Source organism: Bos grunniens, chromosome 4 (assembly GCF_055505025.1).
Source record: "Bos grunniens cultivar Pamir isolate PY7600 chromosome 4, Bosgru_T2T1.0, whole genome shotgun sequence".
In the NCBI taxonomy this organism is placed as follows: Eukaryota; Metazoa; Chordata; class Mammalia; order Artiodactyla; family Bovidae; genus Bos; species Bos grunniens.
Genome location: NC_141168.1, coordinates 32,145,157 through 32,163,909, shown reverse-complemented (window position 1 = coordinate 32,163,909; position 18,753 = coordinate 32,145,157). Strand labels below are relative to the sequence as shown.

At 40.7% G+C, this 18,753-nt stretch overlaps 1 protein-coding gene across 4 annotated transcripts in view; it reads right to left on the bottom strand.

The window, feature by feature from the left end:
* The window catches only part of LOC147373895 (actin nucleation-promoting factor WASL), an 81,915-nt gene extending 78,749 nt beyond the window's left edge, over window positions 1-3,166 (bottom strand). For 2 of the 4 annotated variants that reach the window (XM_086395815.1, XM_086395817.1), the window contains exon 1: window positions 3,028-3,166. Coding sequence is in view for 2 of the 4 variants with exons in the window: in XM_086395813.1 (XP_086251939.1) it covers window positions 2,460-2,576 (117 nt within the window). In the remaining 2 variants the exon portion in view is untranslated. Of the gene's footprint in view, window positions 1-2,459; window positions 2,870-3,027 lie in introns of those variants that run through there. The other 2 variants (XM_086395813.1, XM_086395814.1) reach the window with 1 other exon arrangement.
* Between the last annotated feature and the right edge of the window lie 15,587 nt (window positions 3,167-18,753).

Below are 18,753 nucleotides of genomic sequence, written 5' to 3'. Positions count from 1 at the left end.
TCTAGGACAGGGGGCTTAAGAAACTTATCCAAATTGACACTATGAATTTAAACCCCGGACTGCTGATTACAAACCCAGGATATTTTCCATTGTAACATGCAGTGTCTTACCAGTCACTGTGAAGTACTGATGTACTTAGCAGTTTACACATTAGTTTCTTTATCTAGATTCAGTAAGCTCCCTGAGGGGACACATCAACTCTGATTTTGACCTCAACAATTAGCTACTCAATACTAATTTGCTGAGTGAAAGAAGGAATGAAACTCGTGAGAGCTAGGACTGTAACTACTCCAGCTTCATTTTCTTGAAAATTCTTAGAGCTCTGATTGCACTTCTTGCTTAACAAATTTGGTCTGACCTGTATATCTCACTGCGTGATTTTTTTTTTTTTTAATGAGACAAAATATTTCAGTAATGTACAAAATACTGCAAGGTCAGCAAAGCAGGGGGGGGTGGGGGGGGACTATTTCAGAAATTAAGATCTCATTCTTTACTGTCTAATAATGGGAGACTTCAAATATTAATCTTTGCAGCCATTTCATTCAACAAGAGCAGGTAACTCCAACAGTGTGGTTCTAAATGACAGAAATCCATTCTTTATCTATCACTGTATTCTTACACGTCTGTCATTTCTTTGACACCAGTGAACATTATAGGAAATGCAGAGCAATTAGTCAGTATGCTTGTGTATAAATGTAATGTCCCTCCCTGCCTAATGTGTCTGGTATGTAACACATAGTACAACTACTTCCTTTCTGAGACAGATTATATAACATAAGTAGTATACCAGAAAATTTTTTTAAAAAACTTTTCATTTGCAGATAATGTCACCTTCAAATTGCTGGAGATTTTCCTAAGTTGAAAATATGCACAAATTAGGGCTGCTTTAAGAATCTTACACTTTAATTGTATCAGCTTCCAGTGGAAAAAAAAAGTGATTATTCCTTTAACACCACTTTTAAATAGATAACAAGAAAAAAACTTCTAAAACAACATGATGTAGTGGAAAGTACAACACAACAGGCATCAGGAGTCCTGCTTTTCTAGTTTTGGCTACATTACTAAATTGCTGTGAGACAGAGGGCTCACCGGCTCAGTTATTTTGTTTGTTTAAAAAGTGTGTGGGGAGAGTGAAGAGGGGGCTTGACTGTCTTCACAGCTGTTTTCCCAAATCCTGATTTTAAGCCACCTCCCTCACTTTATTCTAATCAGGTCTAACTTCTGAAGTATGAAACACATCTGCAAAAAAGTAATGATTCAATCTCCTACCAGGTGGAACAGGATACAAAGGGTAAACTCCTAGAAAGTTAACAATTAATCTAGTAACTTCCCAGAACTTGTCTAATCCTAACTTCTTAAACAAGCAGGTGCAGTCTGGGTGACACATTTAACATTAGGAAGGAAAACTGTAAAAGGTACAGCTCTGTTGACATTTCCCTCGGTGGTTCCGGGGTGCCAGTGGCACAGACTCTGAGGTGTTAACCAGTAAAGTGGGGAGAAAGGGACCCGAAAAGCGTTTCAACAGTCTCAACCACAGCTCAACTCAGCCACCCCAATAAGATGCAGGCTGACAAGGCCTACCCCACAGAGCACAACCTCCCCACCCCCAGAAGCGCCAGCAGCCAATGTAATGAATGCTTCCGTCAACAACACATTCCCCTTCCCACAGCAGAGCTGCTGGCTCCAACCGGCCATCTGGAGTTGGAACAGGCCGCACAGCACCGACCTAAGACCCATTCTCAGATCCCAAAAGGCCAAGAACTACTGGAGATCGCGGTTCCCCTGAGCTTGGTTCTGGGAGAGCAGCATCTCCCATCAATGCAAACAAACAACAACAAAAACAGTGGAGAGGAGAGAGAAACCAGGCCTGAGCGAGACTGCTGGAGAAATAAACCTCGTTTCTCTGCAGTGGGGAGCAGTAGCACTACCTGCCCTCGGTTCTAAACCGATGCACTCGACTTCATTCTTTCCTGAGATCCTCAAGGGAGAATAAAAGACCTTACGGGCCGATTCATTCATATCTAAGTTTCGGTCCCCGACCCACCCACTCCTGAAACCGTTGGCATTGTGAAGGAAAGTACCCCCACATCGGGGTCGGAGGAGAAGCGAGACAGTCCAGGAGCCCAGTTACTACGACCAAGCAGCTCCTGTAAAAAGATCCCCGCGAGGCCTGACAGCAAAGTCTGAACAAGCAGCAGAGGCACGGAACCGGGACCAAGCGAGCAGGGCTCCAGGACAGGCTGAGGACCTGACACTTCCCTGCTCCCCGGGCAGGTCCTAGAGGCGGCCTCCGGCCCGCACTGCCCGCACCCAGGGAGCCGGGTCAGAGAGAGGCCTGGCCGGCAGTCCGACCCTCCCCGCGCCGCTCCCGCCTCCTTCCCCGCTCCCACTTCCCGGCGCTCCCTCCCGAGCCCCGGAGGCTAAGGTCAGGGGCGGCGATGCGGGTCTCAGCCACTGACCACACATTTCTTGCCGAGGAAGGTGAAGAGGGACTCGTTCTCCTGCGGGGTGAGCAGCAGGGACCCCACGTTGGTGACCCTCCGCGGCGGCGGCGGCTGCTGCTGGCCGGAGCTCATGGTTTCGCCGGCGGGGTAGGGAGGCCAGGGCCGTCTCCTCCGGCGAGTGGGCGAGCGCTCGTTCCCCTTCTGGGTGACAGGGGCGGGAGGAGGGGAATCAGAGGCGTAGCATCTCGCAGCTCCTCCGGCGCAGGGAGGAGGCCACGGAAGGAGGAGCCGACGGCGGGCCGCTGTGAGAAAGGGAAGCTCCCCGTTCCCGCCGGGGTAGGCTCTGGCCGGATGGTCGTTGTCCTCGCACTCCGGCGACTGCGCTAAACTCCCAACTCCTCCCCCAACCTTCCTTCGGCGGCAGTGGCGGCGGCGGCGGCAACGGCCTCACAATCCAACATGGCAGCGGGGTACGGGCGAGACCACAGGACGCGAGACGCGGGGGAGCGCGCCGGAAACGCGCGGCTGCGGGCCGGCCCCGGGAGGAACCCCACCTCCCCACGCCGCGCCTGGCTTCGCCTACCCGGCCCGAGGCCACGCCCACTTCCGGCTGAGGCGCGGGCTACGAGCGCCCTGCGGTCTGACGCGGGGCCGTGGGTCCGTCGCAGCCTTTGGCGTCCGAGCTCGTTCCTCGGATAGTCTTCTTCTACAGAGGTTTGAAGAGAGGAGGTGGCTCGTCTCCGCCACCGAGGTGTCATCCCTTCTTCTGAGACGCACACCTTTGCGGAGCATCAGTGCAGACCCAGGTCTCCGTCCCCGAAATAGCTTTTTTCTGAGGCGCGACTGCCAGATTTTCGAGCTCCTGTCAGAAAGTTCTGGAAGTTGCAGACGGAAAATGGGAGAAGGGACGCCCTTCCCTGTGTTCCTCGCCAGGTCGCTCAGAGCCGCAGGTGCCTGCGGTTTCTCAGACTTTGTCCCAACTTCAACAGTGGAAATGGATGAATAGGCCTCTGCCAGGATTGTGGAAGAGACCTTGCTGATGGACGTTCCTAAAAAGCAAAGGCACTTAGAAAAGGTTTCTACTGCCCGCTATTTCTCAAAAGGATAAATGTATTTGTAACGTTGCAGTTCAGGTTCGTTTCTCTATGGGTCCTCCACACACTTCCCCTGATGTTTTACGAATTGAAAAATACTTCTTTTTTCCCTCCTCATGTTTTTCTTTCTCTCAAACACCAAAGGCCTTGTTTTCTCTTTATCCAAAGTGAATGTACCCATTTAGAGATGTCACTCAGAAAAATACATCTAAATCCTTAGAAGTAAATCCCAGGAATCTTTTAAAAATTTATATTCAATATTGGAAACTACCTAGGGTAACTCCCTTTGGTCAGTAGGTTAAACACTAGACAGCTGTCTTAAAACGAAGTTTGGTAATATGGAGATGATAAATAAACACTGTTCTGAATTATAGAATAAGCATCTCCACTTTAAACAAATTAGCATTTATTGCATAATCGTTACTTACCATCATGTTTGCTTATTATTAAACAAAAAGCGTATGTTAAACTCAAGACATCTGTCCTTTGACAAATGAAAGTTGATAAAACTATTTGATTTTAATATTTCTGAAAGCTCCCAATACAAATCTTGGGTGTACTAAACAGATTGTTAAGCCATTATAAATACTCTTTAAAAATATTATTAGAAAATTAAAATGAAGGCTGCCTTAATGAAATTAACTGAATGGAAATAAATCTAAAAGGAAAATGTAATCATAGTTCTATGAGTCCTCACATAAAATATGGATATGTCAAAGTTACCTTGGTTTACAGTGTTAGGGAAAAAAGTGATTTCGAGAAAGCAGGCAGACTTTTCGTAAAATAATTAGGTTTGGAAATTCAGAAATATAAACAAGGAGTTGCCGTTGAACTTAACTAACAAACTTAGAAGCTGAATCAGTTTGTCTAGTATCAAAAGTGAGATTCCTATAATTTAAAGCCGCAGTGACAGTGGAAAGCATTATAAATTACTGAGAAGTAAAGATTAGAGCCCTAATATTTTCAAACCTATGAACCAGGATAGTAACAAAAGTATAGGCTTCAGATAGTCCTAAATTGGAGTTCTTGTGCAGCCATTATAGCTTTATGGACTTTGGCCAAGTTGCTGTTCTGAGTTTGTTTCCTCATCCATAAAGTGAAAATAATTTTTATTTAATAAAGGTGTAGGATAAACATAATTAAACCTACTTCTGAGTTATGAAATTTACCAACATAGCATGTGTAAAGAACCTGATAGAGAGTGGTTAGTCGAATACTATTTGTCCTCTCATTGATCATCGTTGCCTGTGGTCTGCTCTGCCTTCCCTTAGCTAAGGGAACTAGCATTGAGTTGAAGTGTGTATTTTTACCTTTGTTGTATCTAGGCCTAATGCTTGGAAAACCGCCCTTCATATTTGGGACTCTGTATAATTCTTCAAATACATAGTAGTGAATTTGGGACGTAATTTCTTTGTGAGCATAATTTCTAGTTAGGCTATATATTGTGCCACATAGGTTATGTATGTCCCAATAAGCTGAAATTATAAAACTGTAAAAATCGATAAATCTAGAGACAGGATCATATTAGTTTCTAAATAATAAAAACTGAAGGATAAAAATTTTTATGCCTGCCTACCAGCTTCTAAAACTTGTAGATTATCAACCTTTTGAATATGGGAGAAAGAGATGTAGAAAAGGACTGTGAAAAGAGAAGATACAGGAGAGAATAGATGATTCCACAGTAGCTATAAGCTGTGGAATCTATCCCATGGTGGGAACTGTGGGCTCCGATCTTTTCACAATCTCCTTAGCCTAGACTATGTTTTAATTTTTTTTTTTCCCTTTCAGAACATTTTCAACGTCTTATTTCTAAATGTAATTTTCTGACTACTTGCCCTTTTTTTCTTTAGAAATGAGAATGGTAAATTATAATGACCATAGGCTTTTGTCTGAAGCCCAAAACATTTCTTTAGCTTTTCCTCCAAATTATAAGTATGTTTTGTCCACAAAATTGCAATTTAAGTATTTTCTACCCTTGCATTGTAATTTTTGCTTGCCTCTAGGCGTTTTCCAACTCTTTGTTCTTAAAATGTGAAATACATAAGGATGAACACTGCATTCCAGATAGGACTTCCTTACTCTTATGAACACATGAACGAGCAGTATTTGAATTTTCCTCCTTTAGCATGCATACAAGGATTCTGTTTTTGTATGTTCACCCTGAGACCAAGCAGTACCAGCTATATTTGTTTCAACAGTTTCAGCAAGTCCCCTTCTTTCTTTCATTCTTGATAGCATATCCTCTTTTTGGCAGAACACAAGACATCTTTCTCTCTGTTTTCTTTGGCAAGTTATTTTCTTATCTCAAATTCTTTTTACCCAGTTTGACAGACTGGATTTGATCCAGGAAATAAGAAGTATTCTATTTCCCTTGAACTAACTGTCTTGGAAGTTTGTAAGCTAGGTTAAGAAGACTGGGGATTTTATCTTCCTGTATGTATAAAATGCATAAGCTCTCTTAAAATGTCTATGAATATCACTAAGAATAGGCAGTTTTGTTTAATATTTCCTATTTGGCTGTCCTTGACTCAATTAGAATCTATTTTAAATTTTATTTTCATCTTGCCTTGCTAAGATCCTTTAAGATTAACTCCTCATTTTAACAGAAAACATTAGGGTAGTTTACTTATGAAAACGAGGGCATTTTTTCCACGTGTATTCCCTGTCATTATCTTTATACTTTGCCACTTTCTCCTGTCCTGCTGCTCTGTTAACCCACTTCTTTATAAATGTCATTGTTAATGTACTGTTGCAAGTCTTCTGAAACACCCTGGTCCCCTTGCTAATGTTAATTATTTAAAGATGTAGTGACACCCTTCCTTGTAAAGGACTGTTCAGGTAGCTGCACACAGGGATCTGTGGCATTCAGCAGCCATTGTGGTCTTAATTACCAGTCGAGGGTTCTGCTTTCCCATGGCAGAGTCCCAGTTATAGTGACAGAATAGCAGTAAACTTGGATACTGCAGGGGTGATGAATATCATTTCCCCCATGCAACCTCCAAGTGCCATGGCTTTAGGATTTATGTGAATGTTATGTATAGCAGTGTTTAAGAGAATTTGTTCTTGTTCTCCCAAGTTAAATATTTCATTTTTCCTGGACTAAAATCTTGATAAGTAAACTAGCAAATGATTTTCCCCTTCTTTCCTTTTTAAATTCATTTTGAGTACAAGCCTTTCTGGGGCTTACTTTTTTAGAAATAGCTTATGTACAACTCATTCAGATTTTTTATTGATCTTTGTGGAAAACTGAATTCTGAATTGTGCTAGTAAATTATCGGTGATAGTTACTACTGCTGGTCTCCAGATACCTAAAACATAACCTTTATTCAAGAAATGATTTCAAGACCTATGTATGGTATAGTCTCCAATATGCTACTTACTGTTCTTTTTTCCCCCACTGCTCTTTTACTTTAATGAATATTCAGTGTCTCAGTTGAATTATTCCAAATAAAGGGGGAAAACATTGACCTCTTTATTATAATATACTCACAGTCAATCTACATATGGATGAGTAAGCAGTTTGGATAATGTTGATGATTTGAAGATACCATGCATCCCTATGAATACCTCACTGAAACTATCAAAATAGAAGATATGGACTCTTCTATCATATAACTTTTTTGGTGTTACATTGATGAAGTTTGTAATTTCTATTTCAGTAATTTTGGGGTTCATTTTTATTACTCTTTTCATACTTCGGGTTTATTAGTAGCTCATTTTCCATTTCAGAGTTGAAATCTTAAGTTTATTGTCTTTATTTTAATTGAGATATAATTAACATAAAACATTAGTTTCAGTTATACAACACAATTCAGTGTATGTACATACTGAAAATACATATAGCTTTTAGAAAATCAATTTTTAGCTTTATTAAAAGTGATACATTCATATGAATTAAAAAATAAAATGATACTACAAAGGTTATAACAACAGGGAAGCCCAGAAATTCTGTGCTTCATTTGCTATCCCCTGAGTAAAAAAGTTGGCTTAAAGCTCAACATTCAGAAAACTAAGGTCATGGCATCTGGTCCCATCACTTCATGGGAAATAGATGGGGAAACAGTGGAAACAGTGTCAGACTTTATTTTTTGGGGCTCCAAAATCACTGCAGATGGTGACTGCAGCCACGAAATTAAAAGACACTTACTCCTTGGAAGAAAAGTTATGACTAACCTAGATAGCATATTGAAAAGCAGAGACATTACTTTGCCAACAAAGGTCCGTCTAATCAAGGCTATGGTTTTTCCAGTGGTCATGTATGGATGTGAGAGTTGGACTGTGAAGAAAGCTGAGCACCAAAGAATTGATGTTTTTGAACTGTGGTGTTGGAGAAGACTCTTGAGAGTCCCTTGGACTGCAAGGAGATCCAACCAGTCCATTCTAAAGGAGATCCGTCCTGGGTGTTCATTGGAAGGAATGATGCTAAAGCTGAAACTCTAGTACTTTGACACCTTATTTGAAGAGTTGACTCATTGGAAAAGACTCTGATGTTGGGAGGGATTGGGGGCAGGAGGAAAAGGGGACGACAGAGGATGAGATGGCTGGATGGCATCACTGACTCAATGGACGTGAGCTTAAGTGAACTCCAGGAGATGGTGATGGACAGGGAGGCCTGGTGTGCTGCTATTCATGGGGTTGCAAAGAGTCAGACACAACTCAGTGACTGAACTGAACTGAACTGAACTTGCTCCCCCAAGAGTCATCCAGTCTGAACTGTTTCTTTTGGCATTTATATATGTATTTCTAAATAATATGCTGAGCTACTATATATTAATTGATCAACTTAAAGAATTATATATCAACTTCATATTATATTTGCTGAGGATTTATCTCTCTTAGATTCAAGGGATTAGATCTGATAGAGTGCCTGAAGTATGGACAGAGGTTCGAGACAGGGATCAAGACTATCCCCAAGAAAAAGAAATGCAAAAAAGTAAAATGGCTATCTGAGGAGGCCTTAAAAATAACTGTGAAAAGAAGAGAAGCAAAAAGCAAAGAAGAAAAGGAAAAATATACCCATTTGAATACAGAGTTCTAAAGAATAGCAAGCAAAGATAAGAAAGCATTCCTCAGTGATCAGTGCAAAGAAATAGGGGAAAACAATAGAATGGGAAAGACTGGGGATCTCTTTGAGAAAATTAGAGCTACCAAGGGAAAGTTTCATGCAAAGATGGGCACAAAAAAGGACAGAAATGGTATGGCCCTAATAGAAGGAGAAGATATTAAAAAGAGGTGGCAAGAATACACAGAAGAACTACAAAAAAGGTCTTCATGACCCAGATAATCACAGTGGAATGATCACTCACCTAGAGCCAGACATCCTGGAATGTGAAGTCAAGTTGGCCTTTGGGAGCATCACTACAAACAAAGCTAGTGGGGGTGATGGAGTTCCAGTTGAGCTATTTCAAATCCTAAAAGATGATGCTGTGAAAGTACTGCAATCAATATGTCGCAAATTAGGAAAACTCAAGCAGTGGCCACAGGACTGGAAAAGGTCAGTTTTCATTCCAATCCCAAAGAAAAGCAATGTCAAAGAATGTTCAAACGGCTGCACAATTGCACTCATCTCACACACAAGTAATGCTCAAAATTCTCCAAGCCAGGCTTCAATAGTACATGAACCATGAACTTCCGATATTCATGCTGGATTTAGATAAGGCAGAGAAACCAGAGATCAAATTGCCAACATCCACTGGATCATGGAAAAAGTAAGAGAGTTCAGAGAAACATCCGTTTCTGCTTTATTGACTATGCCAAAGCCTTTGACTGTGGATCACAACAAACTGAAAAATTCTGAAAGAAATGGGAATACCAGACCACCTGACCTGCCTCCTGAGAAATCTGTATGCAGGTCAAGAAGCACCAATTAGAACCAGACATGGAAAAACAGACTGGTTCCAAATTGGGACAGGAGTACGTAAAGGCTGTATATTGTTATCGTGCTTATTTAACTTATATGCATAATACATTGTGCTAAATGCCATGCTGGATGAAGCACAAGCTGGAATCAAGATTGCCGGGAGAAATATCAATAACCTCAGATATGCAGATGACACCAACCTTATGGAAGAAAGTGAAGAAGAACTAAAGAGCCTCTTGTTGAATGTGAAAGAAGAGAGAGAAAAGGTTGGCTTAAAACTCAACTTGAGAAAACTAAGATTATGGCATTTGGTCCCATTACTTCATGGCAAATAGATGGTGAAACAAAACAGTGACAGACTTTATTTTGGGGGGCTCCAAAATCACTGCAGATGGTGTCTGCAGCCATGAAATTAAAAGATGCTTGCTCCTTGGAAGAAAAGTTATGACCAACCTTATCAACATATTAAAAAGCAGAGACATTACTTTACCAACAAAGGTCCATCTAGTCAAAAATATGATTTTTCCAGTAGTAATGTATGGATGTGAGAGTTGGGGTATAAAGAAAGCTGAGCACTGACAAATTGATGCTTTTGAACTGTGGTTTTGGAGAAGACTCCTAAGACTGCAAGGAGATCCAACCAGTCCATCCTAAAGGAGATCAGTCCTGAATATTCATTGGAAGGACTGATGCTGAAGCTGAAACTCCAATACTCTGGTCACCTGATGCGAAGAACTGACTCATTTGAAAAGACCCTGAAGCTTGGAATTATTGAAGGTAGGAGGAGAAGGGGATGACAGAGGATGAGATGGTTGGATGGCATCACTGACTTGATGGACATGAGTTTGAGTAAGCTCTGGGAGTTGGTGATGGACAGGGATGCCTGGCATGCTGCAGTGCATGAGGTCACAAAGAGTTAGACACAACTGAGCAACTGAACTGAACTGCCCTTGGAAAGTTAGTAATGGTTGAATGGATTGGAACCATAAGATAGTATATCTTGATGTTATTTATCTATGAATAGCTATTTAGCGAATCCATTAAACAACATATTTTTTTAGTATACTACGTTGTCAAAGCCAGTGATATATAGATTTTCTATTTGGAAATTATCATTACTTTTTTTTTTTTAAATAGGGGTATAGTTGCTCTACAGTGTTGTTAGTTTCTGCAATACAATGAAGTGAATCACCTATATGTATACATATAGCCCCTCAGTCCTAGACCTCCATATCATCCCGCACCCCAGTCTCACCCATCTATGTCACCACAGAGCACTGAGCTGAGCCCCCTGCACTATACAGCAGGCTCCCACTAGCTATCTGTTTTACACATGATAGTGAATATATGTCAGTCCCAATCTCAATTTATCACATCCCATTCCCCCCGCCCTGTGTCCATTTGTCCATTCTCTACATCTATGTATCTATTCCTGCCCTGCAAATAGATTTATCTGTACCATTTTTCTAGATTCTATACATATGCATTAATATATTTGTTTTTCTCTTTCTGACTTACTTCACTCTATATGATAGACTTTGGGTCCATCCAGTTCTCTACAAATGACTCGATTTTGTTCCTTTTTATGGCTGAGTAACTTTCCATTGTATATCATTACTTTTTAAATGTCTGTCTCTAAATTTAAGTCTCTCTGAGAGCTCGGATCATGTCTTACTTATCTTGATACGATATCTTTTTAATTCTTTATATTGAACCTGCATGCATTGTCGTTTCAGTCACTTCAGTTTTGTCCAACTTTTTGTGACCCTATGGCCTACGGTTACTGTGGCCTATGAGGCTCCTCTGTCCATGGGATTTTCCCAGCAAGAATACTGGAGTGGGTTGCCATTTCCTCTTCAGGGCGTCTTCCTGACCCAGAGATCAAACTCAGTGTTTCCTGCATCCCCTGCATTGCAGGGAGAGTCTTTACTGCTGAACCACCTGGGAAGCTCTAATCGATTTACAAGTATACATTTAATATTGTATATTGTATTATATAATGTTGAACCTATATAATATTAAATATATACTTGTAAATCAAATGATCATTTTTGATCCACGGCACAACATTTGAGTATTTTTCATAAGTTACAAAATAGCTATACAGGCTCTATCAAGTCAAGAAAACTTCACATCTCCAGACTCTGCCATACGCTACTAAGCATGTGATATTCCAAGAGCCCTTGGAGAGAAAATACAATCTGCAGAAATCAACACACAACCTAATGGGACCAGGGAGGGGGGTTGTGGCTAACAACAATGAATAGGAATGGCCTCAACCTTAGTTGACCAGCAAACTAATGCACATCCAGAGTATGAACTGTTTTTGTTTTTGTTTTTTTTTCCGGAGCAGTCTTAGGTATCCAGGGGCCCAGTCTGAGACGAGAAATACAGAGCATATTGTTAGGGGCTTCTGGGAATAATCATTTTTAGCTCAATTCAGTTGCCAAAACAGTAAACCAAGGTTGACTTGGTCTGGAAAGCAACTTTGGAATGAAGTACTGTAGTGAGAACAAGAACCAGAACAACATACAATAGACTGGCCATCTCTAGGGACTTAAGGAGATAGACCAATAGTTCTCAAAATGTGTTTTCCCCTCCTGGTGACCTCACTTGGGAACTTGTTAGAACTGTAAAACTTCAAGCACCACATTGAATCAGAAACCGAATCAAATGCTGAGGTAGGCCTCATCAGTCTGTTTAAAAAGAACCATCCTGGTGATTATGATGTATGGACCTTCATGAGGACATCCAGAGGATTAAACTTACCTCTACCAACAACCACCTCCTCCTCCCCCAACATAGATTACAGGAGTTGGTTGTTATTTCCTTCTTCAGGGGATCTTCCTGACCCAGGGATCAAACTCATCTCCTAGTTGCAGGCAGATTCTTTACCACTGTGCCAGGAGGGCACAGTCCATTTCTTTTAAAAAAGCTGAATGTCTTTCGCCTTGGAACTTATACAATTTTAAGATGAAAAGGACTTTGCCAAGTCGCTTCAGTTGTGTCTGACTCTGTGTGACTCCATAGATAGCAGCCTACCAGGCTCCGCCATCCCTGGGATTCTCCAGGCAAGAACACTGAAGTGGATTTCCATTTCCTTCTCCAATGCATGAAAGCGAAAAGTGAAAGTGAAGTCACTCAGTCATGTCCAACTCTTCACAACCCCATGGACTGCAGCCTACCAGGCACCTCCGTCCATGGGATTCTCCAGGCAAGCATACTGGAGTGGGTTGCCATTGCCTTCTCCTCTTTAGCAATCATTAATTCCTTTCATTTCACAAAGAAGTAAATGGAAGCACAGAGAAGTTGAGTATCTTTACTGAAAGTAGAAGAAATGGAGTAGTCCTCATAGTTAAAAAAAGAGTCTGAAATGCATTACTTGGGGGCAGCTTCAAAAATGACAAAATGATCTCTATTTGTTTCCAAGGCAAACCATTCAACATCACAGTAATCCAAGTCTATGCGCCAATCACTAATGCTAAGGAAGCTGAACAGTTATATGAAGACCTACAAGACCTTCTAGGACTTACACCAAAAAAAGATGTCCTTTTTATCATAGGGGATTGGAATACAAAAGTAGGAAGTCAAGAGATACCTGGAGTAACAGGCAGGTTTGGCCTTTGTGTACAAAATGAAGCAGGGAAAAACCTAAAGAATTTTGTCAAGAGAACACACTGGTCATAGCAAACACCCTCTTCCAGCAACACAAGAGAAAATTCTACACATGGACATCAACAGATGGTCAATACTGAAATCAGATTGATTATATACTTTGCAGCCAGAGATGGAAAGCTCTATGCAGTCAGTAAAAAGAAGAGCTGGCGCTGACTGTGGCTCAGATCATCAGCTCCTTATTGCAAAATTCAGGTTTAAGAAAGTAGGGAAAACCACTAGGCCATTAAGGTATGACCTACATCAAACCCCTTATGATTATACAGTGAAATTGATGAATAGATTCAAGGGATTAGATCTGATAGAGTCCCTGAAACTATGGACAGAGGTCCATAACATTATACATGAGGCAGTGACCAAAACCATTCCCAAGAAGAAATGCAAAAAGGCAAAATTGAGGAGTCTTTACAAATAGTTAAGAAAAGAAGAGAAGTGAAAGGCAAAGGAGAAAAGGGAAAGATATACCCAACTGAACGCAGAGTTCCAGAGAATAGCAAGGAAAGATTAGAAAGCCTTCTTAAGTGAACAATGCAAAGAAATAAAAGAAAACAATAGAATAGGAAAGATTACAGATCTCTTAAAATTGGAGAAGCCAGGGGAGCATTTCATGCAAAGATGAGGATGATAAAGGATAGAAACAGCAAGCATCTAACAGAAGCAGAAGAGATTAAGAAGAGGTGACAAGAATGCACAAAAGCACTAAATAAAGAAAGGTCTTACTGACCCAGATAACCATGATGGTGTGGTCACTTACTTAGAGCCAGAAATCCTGGAGTGTGACATCAAATGGGCCTTAGGAAGCATTACTAGGAACAAAGGCAGTGAAGGTGATGGAATTCCAGCTGAGATATTTAAAATCCTAAAAGATGCTGTTAATATGCTGCACTCAATATGTTAACAAATTTGGAAAACTCAGCAGTGGCCACAGGACTGGAAAATGTCAGTTTTCATTTCAATCTTGAAGAAGGGAAATACCAAAGAATGTTCAAACTACTGTACCATTGTGCTGTTTTCTCATGCTAGCAAAGTAATTCTCAAAATCCTTCAAGCTAGGCTTTAGCAGTAAATGAACTGAGATTTATAAGCTGGAGGATTTAGAAAAGGTAGAGGAACCAGAGATCAAATTACCAACATCTGTTGTATTATAGAAAAAGCAAGGGAGTTCCAGAAAAACATGGATTATGCAAAACGTGGATTACGCAAAAACATGGATTACACTTCATGGATTACGCAAAAGCTTTTGATTGTGTGGATCACAACAAACTGTGGAACATTCTTAAAGAGATGGATATACCAGACCACCTTACCTGTCTTCTGAGAAACTTGTATGTAGGTCAAGAAGCAACAGTTAGAACCAAATATGGAACAACACACTGGTTCAAAATTGAGCAAGGAGTACATCAAGGCTGTATATTGTTGTTCTGCTTATTTAACTTCTATACAGAGTACATAATGAGAAATGCCAGGCTGGATGAATCACAAGCTGGAATCAAGATTTCTGGGAGTAATATCAACAACGTCAGATATACAGATGATACCACTCTAATGGCAGAAAGTAAAGAGGAAATAAAGAGTCTCTTGATGAGGGTGACAGAGGAAAGTGAAAAAGCCACTGTAAAACTCAACATTCAGAAAACTAAAATCAGGGCATCTGGTCTCATCACTTCTTGGCAAATCATTTCAGTTCAGTTGCTCAGTCATGTCCAACTCTTTGAGACCCCATGCACTTAAGCATGCCAGGCTTCCCTATCCATCACCAACTCCCTCAGCTCTCTCAAACTCATGTCTATTGAGTTGGTGATGCCATCCAAGTATCTCATCCTCTGTTGTCCCCTTCTCCTCCCACCTTTAATCTTTCCCAGCATCAGGGTCTTTTCTAATGAGTCAGTTCTTCACATCAGGTGGCCAAAGTATCGGAGTTTCAGCTTCAGCATCAATCCTTCCAATGAATATTCAGGACTGATTTCCTTTAGGATGGACTGGTTTGATCTCTTTGCAGTCCAAGGGACTCTCAAGAGTCTTCTCCAACACCACAGTTCAAAAGCATCAATTCTTTGGTGCTCAGCTTTCTTTACAGTCCAACTCTCACATCCATATGTGACTACTAGAAAAACCATAGCTTTGACTAGATGGGCCTTTGTTGGCAAAGTAATGTCTCTGCTTTTTAATATGCTGTCTGGGTTCAGTTCAGTTCAGTTCAGTCACTCAGTCATGTCCAGCTCTTTACGACCCCATGGACTGCAGCACGCCAGGCCTCCCTGTCCATCACCAACTACCGGAGTTTATGCAAACTCATGTCCATTGAGTCGGTCATGCCATCCAAAAATCTCATCCTCCATTGTCCCCTTCTCCTCATAGATTTTCTTCCAAGCAGCAAGTGTCTTTTAATTTCATGGTTGCAGTCACCATCTGCAGTGATATGGAGCACACCATCCCCCGACCCCAATAAAGTCTGTCACTCTTTTCAATGCTTCCCTATCTATTTGCCATGAAGTGATAGGACCAGATGCCACGATCTTAGTTTTCTGAATGTTGAGTTTTAAACCAGCTTTTTCACTCTCCTCCTTCACTTTCATCAAGAGGTTCTTTAGTTCTTCTTCACTTTCTGCCATAAGGGTAGTGTCATCTGCATAACTGAGGTTATTGATATTTCTCCCGGCAATCTTGATTCCAACTTGTGCTTCATCCAGCCCAACATTTTGCATGATGTACTCTGCATATAAGTTAAATAAGCAAGGTGACAATATACATCCTTGATGTACTCCTTTCCTGATTTGGAACCAGTCTGTTGTTCCATGTCCTGTTCTAACTTGCTTCTTGACCTGCATACAGATTTCTTAGGAGGTAGGTCAGGTGGTCTGGTATTCCCATCTTTTTCAGAATTTTCCGCAGTTTGTTGTGATCCACACAGTCTAAGGCTTTGGTGTAGTCAATAAAACAGATTTAGATGTTTTTCTGGAACTCTTGCTTTTTTGATGATCCAATGGATGTTGGCAATTTGATCTCTGGTTCCTCTGCCTTATCTAAATCCAGCTTGAACATCTGGAAGTTCTCAGTTCATGTATTGTTGAAGCCTGGCTTGGAGAATTTTGAACATTACTTTGCAAGCATGTGAGATGAGTACAGTTGTGTGGTAGTTTGAACGTTCTTTGGCATTGCCTTTCTTTGGGACTGGAATGAAAACTGACCTTTTCCAGTCCTGTGGCCACTGCTGAGTTTTCCAAATGTGCTGGCATATTGAGTGCAGTACTTTCACAGCATCATCTTTTAGGATTTGAATTAGCTCAACTGGAATTCCAACACCTCCACTAGCTTTGTTCGTAGCGATGCTTCCTAAGGCCCACTTGACTTTTCATTCCAGGATGTCTGGCTGGAATGGGAATAGATGGGGAAATAGACTTGGCAAAAGTGGAAACAGTGACAAATTTTATTGTCTTGGACTCCAAAATCACTGCAGATGGTGACTGAAGCCATGAAATTAAAAAACAGAAAAGCTATGATCAACCTAGACAGCATATTAAAAAACAAAGACATTACTTTGCCAACAAAGGTCCATATATTCAAAGCTATGGTTTTTCCAGTAGTCATGTACTGATATGAGATTTTGACTATGAAGAAAGCTGAGTACCAAATAATTGGTGCTTTCAAACTGTGGTGCTGGAAAAGACTTTTGTGAGTCCCTTGGACAGCAAGATCAAACCAGCCAATCCTAAAGATAATCAACACTGCATATTCAATGAAAGGACCATTGCTCCAATACTTTGGCTACTTGATGCCAAGAGCCAACTCACTGGAAAAGACCCTGATGCTTGAAATGATTGTTAGGAGAGGGCAACAGAGGAAGAGATGGTTGGATGGCACCATCAACTTAATGGATATGAGTTTGATCAAACTCCGGGATATAGTGAAGAACAGGGAAGCCTGGCGTGCTAAGTTCATGGGGTCACTGTTAATCACGACTTACAACTGAATAACAACAGAAAGATAGTGCAAAAAAGAAGATAAACATATATTATTCTTTTCATTATTACGAATAATCTGTTCTGGCTTAAAAATGAATATTTAAGCCTATTTATAAGTCTGCATTGTGCCCCTGCATCTTAGAGGGGCACGATAAGAATTATAATCCTATGAGCATAAAATTCCTACTTTTAATTACCTCAGTAGAATATAATAGGTAATTGGTGACTATGATTCATGGAATTATTGCTCTAATATGTATAATTCATATTCAAAACTAGATTGTAGAGACTTCTCTAGTTGTTTAGTTTTTGAGACTCCACCCTTCAGTGAGATGGGCATGGGTTCAATCCCTGGTTCAGGAACTAAGATTGCACATGCTTCTTGGCATGGCCAAACCGCCCCCCCCCCCCCATATATTCTATACTACTTGATAATTTTAAATCAGTTATGCCTCTCAAATCCCCATTGCTGGAAGTTACTGTATTTTTTTTTTTTAAGTACTTAAGTATTTGAACACTCAAATAACTTAGCCAACATCAGTGGTCATGTTTGAATAAGTTCCTTATTCTTTGTTTGGTAGTCAAGGGACCTTAGCAATTATTAGTTCAAACTCCTCATTCACTAATGTCTAAAATGGAAAAAGCAAAAAAGTATGAGTATACGTTGGATATATTTGGTTTATTATTTAGCCACAGCTGTCAATTAAATGTGTCTAAAAGTTTTATTGAGAGGCAGTATAATATAATGAAAATACTGCAGACATTATAGTCAAAGAGACTTAGGTTGGTGACGAGTTCTACAGATCCTTGACTAAGATAATATTTTAAACTAATTTGAAAAAGTTGTTTAAAACTGAGGTTACATATTTTCTTTCTCACATTTCCATCTTTCCTCCTTTAAGAGAGTTAGGAAGATAAACACAGTGGAATACTGGTACTTCTTTTATCACCTGGACACTTTTGGCACTGAATCTTGTATGTTTACTTTATGTTCAGTTAGACTAAGAGTCTGAATTGATGAAAGAGGAAAGCTATAATAAGCAGGAAAACTGACTTGATGTGATGACTCAACTCCTATGTAATAATGGTGTCTATGTTGTTGTTATTTGGTCACTTAAGTCATGTCTGCCTCATGGGCTGTAGCCTGCGAGGCTCCTCTGTCCTTGGAATTCCCCAGGCAAAAACACTGGAGTGAATTGCCATTTCCTTCTCCAGGGGATCTTCCTGACCCAGGGAGTGAACCCACATCTCCTACTTGGCAGGCAGATTCTTCACGACTAAGCCACCTGGGAACCCAGTATCTATGTGCACCCACATTATAAGGTCTGACACACATGAGGGGAATGTGTCATCCTATCACAGTTTCCTGTTTTGACGCAAGTTCATACACATCCCAGTGTTATGTTCCTCAGGCTCTCCATCTCCAAACACCATTGGATTTACTCTAGATCTATAGCTCCAGCTGATAAGCTCCATAAAGCCATCATGCACAAGTTCAAACTCATGATCTTTGTTACAAATCTTTCTTCTTCAGGCGCTTAATCTTGTCTTAGTGAATAACACTGATATGTACTCTTTTCCAGTCCTCTATGACCCACCTCCCAGAATATTGGAAATAAAAGCAAAAATAAACAAATGGGACCTAATTAAACTTAAAAGCTTCTGCACAACAAAGGAAACTATTAGCAAGGTGAAAAGGCAGCCTTCAGAATGGGAGA